Source organism: Charadrius vociferus, unplaced genomic scaffold, assembly GCF_000708025.1.
Source record: "Charadrius vociferus isolate BGI_N301 unplaced genomic scaffold, ASM70802v2 scaffold51, whole genome shotgun sequence".
NCBI classification, from domain to species: domain Eukaryota; kingdom Metazoa; phylum Chordata; class Aves; order Charadriiformes; family Charadriidae; genus Charadrius; species Charadrius vociferus.
The window spans coordinates 271,887-280,962 of NW_009646939.1; the positions used below are offsets into that span (position 1 = coordinate 271,887).

Genomic DNA, 9,076 nt, shown 5'->3' on the forward strand with positions numbered 1-9,076 from the left:
ATGCTAATTATTCCTACAGACAACACTCTAGACAAGATGAGTTATATAAGAGTCAAGAAGCATACATCTTATATCTGAACAAAACAAAGCAACACTACAATTTATATATAATAGGTAATTTTATTTAAAAAAAAATTGCAACTGACAGAGAAAATAAACTCCATGAAATGTGCCATACATTCAGAGAGATGTATTTAAAGTAATTGATTTCTAATTCTCTGAGGTGATCATTGATACAGATAATTCCTGGCAATTAAAGAACAAAAACAAAGTTCTGTAACATTTTGTCCTTAAAGTACCTTGCAAGATGAAGTTCAAGAGTTCCTGGCCAAGAGTCCTACCTTGCTAAATGCCACATGCAGAAGGTGACTTAAGACATGGTTTCACTGGCTTCTCTCCCAGCATTTGCAGCTCTGATGTGAATGAGACTGGTCTGCAGAGCTCGCTGCTTTGGGTACTGATGACAGACTCAAGAATCTGCCCAGGGAAGAGTCCCAAAAGGAAAAAAACAACAGTTGTTTTATCCTCAGTAATACCTGTATTTCAAAGCCAAAGAGGTGGCCAAAAGCGTGCACTCCCAGGTGAAGCTATAACATACAGAAGCATATTTTTTAAGAGTCATTTATTTCTTATATCCCCGTTTCATAGAATATTAGAAAAAGACCCACCATATACAAAAATCTTATCATTACAAGTTATTAAAAAAAAAAAAACTTCAGACCATTAAAACACACAAGAAAGTGTTTGTTTGCATACAGTAGAAATACAATCCTCATTAAAGCAGCATACCGGAGAAGCCAGTTGTTAAGTAAGTTTTCAATTAAAAAAGACAAAAGCCCAGATGTTCCTGTAACACAACCAGAACATTGGAGAAAAGAGGGGAACAAAACATTCATAGTCTGCCATGCCGGGTACATCATCTTTGTAAGGTCACTTCAGGCCTAAAAGAGTATGGTATCAAACAAAGAGCATGGAGTCAGTGGCCGGGCAGAGCGTTCTGTGCCCAGCCCTCGGAAACAGCAGCTCTCCTTGGCTCTGCTTTACTCACATAGATCCGACTGGATCTACCGGGGTCAGAGGGACTTCCTGAGGATGCCCCTCCTACCACCTCCAGCAGTGCCGCACCAAAGGGCAAGACAGCTTGGACCCAAGGCAGGACTTCTACCCGCAAGTTTGGGCCTCAGCCCTCTGCCACCAACATGTCAGCTTCAAAACCAAATGGCACGTGCAGTGGGAGCCCTGATGTCAGCCTGGGGCTACCTGGGGAGCGAGGGGCACAAGTCTGTAAAGCAGCACAGGGACTGCCGACTCTTCCCTGTCTTATGACGGACATTCCCAACCGAGCATCATGCAACCACTGCTGCAGCCTGCTGACACTTCCCCTCCAGAAGACAGTCTGCCACCAGTGGAGACAGTCCAGACTTAAATCATGAGGTTCCCAAATGGAACAGGGTAGGGGAAGTATCCGATTTACACACTGAAGTTATTAAGCCTCAGACTTGCTGCTACCGGTAAAAAAACATAAGCTCTCGGGCTAATCTTGGAGAAAAAATGGTTCTCAAAAACCTGTCCCAGCTCTAACACCTTGCCTGTGGTCAGACAGGATTGACCCAGCAGCAGGGAGGTAGCCCCACGAAGAAGAAAGCAGCGCAGGCATAGCTGTTCCTGGGACTAAGTGTCTTGCTATGGTTGCCTCATACCAAGCAGGGTAGCTTCATGACAGCAACTGGCAGAAGCCCAGGGGCTTGGTCACAGCCTGCTGTGGGTCCAACACCACCTGCAGCTGCTAGACACGGTGCAGTTGTCAGAAAGGGCATGGTGACCTACGCTGGCAAACAGCCGTTATAGACAACATCTACATTTTTAAATAAACTCTCTGCTCTTTCAGCCTTCTCAGTCCCTCTCTGTAAGTACAGGCTGCTGATTCTTCTAAGAGCCTACAAGATCTTAAGCAACAGAAAAAGGGAAACATAGACTCCTTCTTTGTTGGGTCAATGCAAGAAACACCCCAAAACATAAACTGGTTCTTGTTTGGCATTAAACAACATGAACGTGAATCTCAGCCTCAACAAATCAAGCTGTCAGATGCTAGTCCTACTCCATAGGATATGGCTTTTTCTCTGTCTCAAACTTTTTCACTTCCCCTTCTGAGGAAATGGAAGTGGAGTTGCTTCTATCTTTGTGGCTCCATTGCCATCTAGAAATACTTGCCTGGCAATACTGGCAACACACATCTGCTGGCCCCTTGGTTTGTGAAAGATGTCCTACAGCCCAGCCTTGTCCTGTGCACAGGTGCAGGAGCAGTGCTGCCCCTTGAGTGCAGGGCGGGCTGTTCTCAAACCCCGTTGTTTCAAAGCAGGACTACCTAAGTTACCTGCAGTCTCCTGTGAGCTCCTCCTTTTGGCTGACGGCTTGACGGGTTGTGCCTGCTCTAAACATGGCTCCAGCATCGTTCATACTCAGACGCCCTTCATCATCTTGATGTGTCCGCCTGCCACACTGATCCCCCAGCAGGGGTGAACACCTGCCGTTCACTCTTTAGCACACTGATGCTTTACACCGTGTACGACTCGTTCATTTCTGGCTGCTCACCTCTTTGCAGGGCCTCCTGCCCTCACCTTCTCCGCTCACCAGACACCTCTCTTAAAGAAAAGAGAAAGCTCCTGCATTTGCTCCTGAATACTTCTTCCTACACCGTGGAGATACTGAATGCTAGCATATGCCACCAACTTCCTGCCAATATACAGACTTTATATTATATAAATAGGTAAAAGTTTCAGACAAAATATCCTATAATTTCTGTGGTGTAACATTTTTAAATAGCATTAAAAACACAAACCATCCAGCCCTTGTGATTAAATATACAAACATTTGTGAATTTATAAGGCTCATAGGTACATATGCAAAAATAAAGTGCCCCTCCCCCCACCAAGAAACAGTTCTGTACAGCCAAGTCTGAAAACAGAGAGAGCAAGTTATTTAAAATAAAACCTCCCGAGCTGGAAGTGCAGCCAGATTTTCAATCCTTGTTCTCATTTCTGCTTTCAACTCAGCAACACAGGAGTATTTACAAGCGGAAGACGAGCTGCCATGGCTGACTCCGCAGCGCTGTTGACCTGCAACCTGTCCAGCTCAGTGCCTCACAGGGCCTTGGTGCTGGCTGGGTGCGCAGTGTGGGACACGGGCTTCTGAGGGTAGTAGCTGTACAAGTAAACCTGCAACAGGATAGCGATGTCCACAAAAACTTGCAGGAGTCCACAGATGGAGAACTGGAAAGGGGCCTGATTCAAGATGAAGTAAACAGTCTTGAATGTGTCCCCACTGGTCCACATCAGCACCATCTTGACACTAAAAGACAGAAAAGAAGGGAAGAGTATTTATTGAGAAGAACTTGGCTTGTGATTAGACCTGCCGTGCCAGAGGATCCCACCTACTTCAGCGAGGGTTTACATTCAACAGTGGGTTGGGACTCCCCTTAATGAGGGCAGACAGCGTGCCTAGCCAAGACGTGCAGCGCTGTACTTGGGAGGATCAAATTCTCTAACCCACAAACTGCAGCACTCTTATCTCAGCAATGACAGCTCCAAATGCTTGTGGCTATGAAGGTATCCAAGATTTTAAAATACCCATCTAGGATATTTGACTCAGCAGTGCTCTGTATACATGACTGCCACGTGCTGACAGCATAAACCAAAGTAACACAGTGCATAGAAAACAAAGGCAATTCATCCCAGCAACTACTTATTGTGTGCGCCATTTTGTGCTCACGCAAGGTGAAGTAACACAGACTGCTCTCTCATGCTTGCACACTTTTTTAACATCTGCTGAAACAAACACTTCTGATAGATACAAGAAACCATTTCTTATTGCAGAAAATGCAAAACCAAAAAACCAGAAAGATTGTCCAGTAATACAGAAAGAGGGGAAACGCCATGCCTGCAGCTGTTACTGGAAGGATGAACATCACTAGGGATTTTTATCAAGGACACAGATCAAGAGCAATGCTCAGATTTCCTTTTAATAGTCATCCTTGCTTTCATCTTGCTGTACTGCTGAGCCATCCCCTGTCCTGCAGTCCAGCTCCTGCTCCCCCATATCAGGAGAAACTCTGGGGAATATAAGCAAGTTCTTCAAACATACCATTTTTTTTTTTCAGTGCCCTCAACAAAACGTGAACAACCAGATCCTGAAGGCTGCTTCTGAGCTTCGTGCACTTTAACAGGAGAGCTTTTTAAGCAGATGGATAAGCGATAGTGGACAAAAGCTTTGTAGTTCACAGTATGAGCATTGCGCATGATTTGTCATAATTATGAGCAATTACGTTTTTGCCAGCACTGACTCCAGCTCATCAAATGCAGTCAGGCCCATGCAGCAGGGTAGGACTTAATGTTCATTTCTCAAACATTCAGGCAGGGAGCTAGCACAATTTGTATTTTGGACACAAGTACACAATGATATTGCAAGCCAAACGCTGCAGCTCACTCTCTCCCCATATGGGAAGGGTGGCCAAGAGCATCAGTTGATACTGCCCCATCGCACTACAGAAACACAAGCCTTTTTGTAACTCATGTCACATGGCTGAGAGCTACAACCCTATAGACCTTCCAAAGAGAGTCTCTGTGTATGAGTGTGAGCAAGGAAATGGGGTTGAGTAAGCAGCCATTCCCCACCCAAGGTCATTCTAAAAATGTAAATAAATAATCAGAGGAAAAAAAAAAACAAACTGCTGAATCCACAGTGTCATTTGTACTTGGTACAAACAGCCTGCACCACCTGCCTTGTGCCTGTTCCCAGTCACACTGAGTCACCTTGCATCACACAGGAGGTTTACAGATGCAGGTGGCAGTGGGATTGTTTGGGATTTTAATTAGGAAGGGCGATAAACCCAGGGTATTAAACTGGCACCTTGCTTGCAGGTGGGCAACATTCCTCCTCCTCTGCTTTTAAGCTTATCAGTGTTTGCTGGGCAACTGTTCACAATCTAATTGTGAATCTGTCCCGGCATGGTTGGGGACCCTCACTAAAAGCACATGCTAAACCTGGCAGGTCAAACTAACTGCTCGCTGTTGACAGAAAGGCAATTCAGGGATGCCACAAAATATCTGAATAGGAATTTAACATGCAAAGGTTATTTGTCACATATTCCCCATGGAGAAAGCTAGTTTGGTCTTAAAAGTGACCCCACAGCGCAGTGCAGATGTGGAGGAGAAAATACACAGTCAGAAGATGTACAGCCTACAAAAGAGTTTACTCTCCCAAAGAAAGAATAATCACTGAGGGAAACCTTATGGACACGTGCAGTTCAACAGTGCTATAGGAGCCAAGCACTAGAAGCACACCTTTCACTGTGTCACATGCTGTGCTGAGTTTGCCACAGTAATTCTGGGTTTTGCTAGGAAGCCACTTGTGAACTCAATAGCCTGCAATACCGACTGGGTAACTTGGTGCATGCTCCAATAGCCTTTGCATGTTCCAGAGCCCTGCTCTTCAGAAAATCAGAAAGTATATATCCTCCTCTGTCCAGTAGCTTGGACAAAACAGTAAAGAATACTTGGAAATCACCAAGGTCATAAAAATGAAAAATAAAAATATACAAAACACTTGATGTTCCACAAAACCTTAGTACTGTGGCTGCACCAAGGTTCTCAGAGCCCAGGGTTAACGCAAAGCAGTAGCAGCCCTTGGGCTGCTCTTCAGAGGAGAGACTGGGACTGGAAAAAAGGAGCATGGCCAGCACAGACCTAAATGTGCGTGGGGTAACCAAAAAAAGCTTGGCTTTAGAAATGGGGACAGTGTCACGCAAGAAGTGAGAACAGGCAATGAAGAGTCCCACAGGAAAGCTGAGGAGACATGAGAGGAGCAGAGATATTGGTCAGATGAAAAGGGGGTAGGAAAAAGAGGCTGGAGCAAGACAGGGAATGACAGGAACAGAAGAGAACTGGAAACTTGGGACATAAGTCCTTGGAAAGGGCCTGAATTTGGGGTGGGCAGATGGGGGAGTACAGCCTGGGACAAGGGCATTCGGGGTTGTATTGGGTTTGCATGGCAAGTTTCTGGTAGCGGGGAGGGCTACAGGAGTGGCTACAGCAAGAAGCTGCTAGAAGCTTCCCATATGTCCAACAGAGCCAATGCCAGCCGGCTCCCAGACGGACATGCCACTGGCCAAGGCTCAGCTCATCAGCAATGGTGGCAGCACCTCTGTGATAACATATTTAAGAAGGGGAAAAAAACTGCTGTGCGACTACAGCAGCCAGGAGAGAGGAGTGAGAATATGGGAGAAACAACTCTGCAGACACCAAGGTCAGTGAAGAAGGAGGGGAAGGAGGTGCTCCAGGCGCTGGAGCAGAGATTCCGCTGAAGCCCGTGGTGAAGACCATGGTGAGGCAGGCTGTTCCCCTGCAGCCCATGGAGATTAACGGTGGAGCAGATATCCACTTGCAGCCCATGGAGGACCACACACCAGAGCAGGTGGATGCCTGAAGGAGTCTGTGACCTCCTTCCCCTCCTCCAGTGGGGAAGCCCATGCTGGATCAGGCTCATGGCAGGACCTGTGGACCTGTGGAGAGAGGAGCCCACGCTGGAGCAGGTTTGCTAACAGGACTTGTGACCCCACAGGGGACCCACACTGGAACAGTCGGTTCCTGAAGGACTGCACCCTGTAGAAAGGTCACATGGAAAGGACCCACACTGGAGCAGTTCTTGAAGAACTGCAGCCCATGGAAGGAACCATGTTGGAGAACTACGTGGAGGACCGTCTCTCGTGAGAGGGACCCCATGCTGGAGCACTAGAAGAGCATGAGGAGGAAGGAGCGGCCAAGATAACATGTGATGAACTGACCACAACCCCCATTCCCCCTGCCCCTGTGACGCTCAGGGGAGGAGGTTGAGAAATTTGGAGTGAAGTTGAGCCTGGGAAGAAGGGAGGGGTGCGGGGAAGGAGTTTTAAGGTTTGTTCTTATTTCTCATTATCCTACTCTGATTTTGATTGGCAATAAATTAAATTAATTTCCCCAAGTCAAGTCTGTTTTGCCTGTGACGTAATTGATGAGTGATCTCCCTGTCCTTATCTTGACTCATGAGCCTCTTGTTATATTTTTTCTCCCCGATCCAGCTGAGGAGGGGGAGTAATGGAGTGGCTTGGTGGGTACCTGGCATCTAGCCAAGGTCAACCCACCACAAGGGTGAAGCTAGGGAATGAGCAGAAGAGGTGTGTGGTGGCCTAGGACCCCCACCTCATCATTGTAATGTCTGCAAGCATCCCTGAATGCCCCCAGTGCCCTCTCTAATTAAGTACGTCTCACTCCTCCAGTGCCCACCCTAGGGAGGGGAAAAGCTACAACTGCTGTCAGCTCTCCTCCATCTCAACCAGCACACACACAGCCTGAAAGTTTCAGCTTGCCAAGAAACCCCTTGAGTGTCTGTGTGGCATCTCAGGGGGAAACAGAGCTGCCCCTGCCTCCGCATCACAGGCCCATGCTTCAGGAGGCTGGGAGAGGGGCTGAATGACGTTTACACCATCAACATGGCTTCTGTCACATCCTGATTTCCAGACACTCAGGTACTATAATAATAATGGTCCTCCCCCCTTATTTGGGCTGTGCAATTGCCTTGTCCTTGCTGCATACACAGATACCATTCACAATAATGCAACGATGTGTGCATGACTATGCGTGACTGATCGCATGGATACACCATCACTGCTCTCCTACTTCCAGCTATTGTGTTGCTTCAGGATGCCACACGGGATAGAAAAGACAGATTTTGTCCGCAGCTTCTCAACTTCACCCACTCACTTGGGGAAGAGAGGTAATTCTTGTATTTATTCTTACTTTTGGGGTAGAAAAGAAAGAAATCAACCTATCTGCGGCAGATAGCTGCCTCTTACCTGCCCCAAAGGAGAAAAGAGCACTGTCTGTGCAGAAAGGGAGTGCTTTATTGCCCAAAAGAAATGGAGTTTTGAGTTGGTTGTGGGGAAGGAAGAGGAAAAAGAGGAGAGCAAACCCGAGCTGCTCTGCTGTAATCTCCATGTGCTGAATGAAGCTTCAGTCCCTTACTGTAAGACGCGTGAGGCTCATTTTTAACAAGCTACCAATACACAAAAGGGTGCAACCCTCTATTCTCAGCTTTCTTCCCCTGCAGGAGTCCACATGCCACATGATGGAAAATCTGTGGGACCACAGCAACAGCGTGAGTCTCTCAGAGAGCCACATGATGCAGCAGCGGCTCCAATGCAGGCCGCCAATGGTGGCGAACAAGCCCTCCGCGTGGCTCTGCTCCTTTGCAATGCCATGTGCCAGGTGCTGCCAGCCGGCAGATCGCAGCCTGCTGGTGTACGTCCTGGCCCTTGGCTTCACGGTGCAAGAGAAAACGCTGCACTGTTAACCTAGATGAAGCTTTGCTGCAAGAGGCAATCAGGACCCACCAACGCTGCCTGAGACTGGACAGCACAGCACAAGGAAGCTGCATGCAGCAAAAATTTCCCAACCTATGTCACAAAGACCAACTTCACACTATATCTTCCTGACATCTGCAAAGCCACATAAGCAAAGCCGTTCTGGGCTGCGCTGGCTACACAGCAAAGCAGGATTTAGGAGTAAATAAACTGGTATCTTTCCTGAAATAGCCCAAAGCTAAGCTGGGGAGACGTGGAAGGCAGGAAATGCTCACCTTGTTGATATGGAGGATACGGTCTAGGAGGACAGCACAATTGCTCTTAGCACAAATCAGTGAGCAGGTTAGGAGTGAGCAGTGCCACGGAGCAATTCGTGGAGGCAGAAATAAACAAATGGCAGCATTTGGTTGTGTGACAACAGAGGTGCCAAGTGGAGGGGCAGGAGGCAGGAACTGCGCTGAAATAGCTGGTATTGCCAGAGGCTGAAGCAGACTTGCGGTAAAAATAGCACTTCCCAGTAATGTAAATCAGTACTGCAGTATCCAATGACAACAAACCTCCTAAAAGCAAGTGCCTTCCTTACAGTTGAGCTTGTTACAAGGAGTTGCTAATGTAGTAACAGTCAGTGTCAAGTCTGTGTAAATTGCAATTGACCACAAAGAGGAAAAGCTGGTATTTTTCAAC

The 9,076-nt window shown here is 47.2% G+C and overlaps 1 protein-coding gene across 1 annotated transcript in view; it reads right to left on the bottom strand.

Annotated features, from left to right (window-relative positions):
- Positions 1–3,140: 3,140 nt before the first annotated feature.
- Positions 3,141–9,076, bottom strand: part of PQLC1 (PQ loop repeat containing 1) — a 62,489-nt gene continuing 56,553 nt past the window's right edge. The window contains exon 4 of the mRNA XM_009894947.1: positions 3,141–3,348. Coding sequence (XP_009893249.1) covers positions 3,141–3,348 — 208 coding nt within the window. The remainder of the gene's footprint in view (positions 3,349–9,076) is intronic.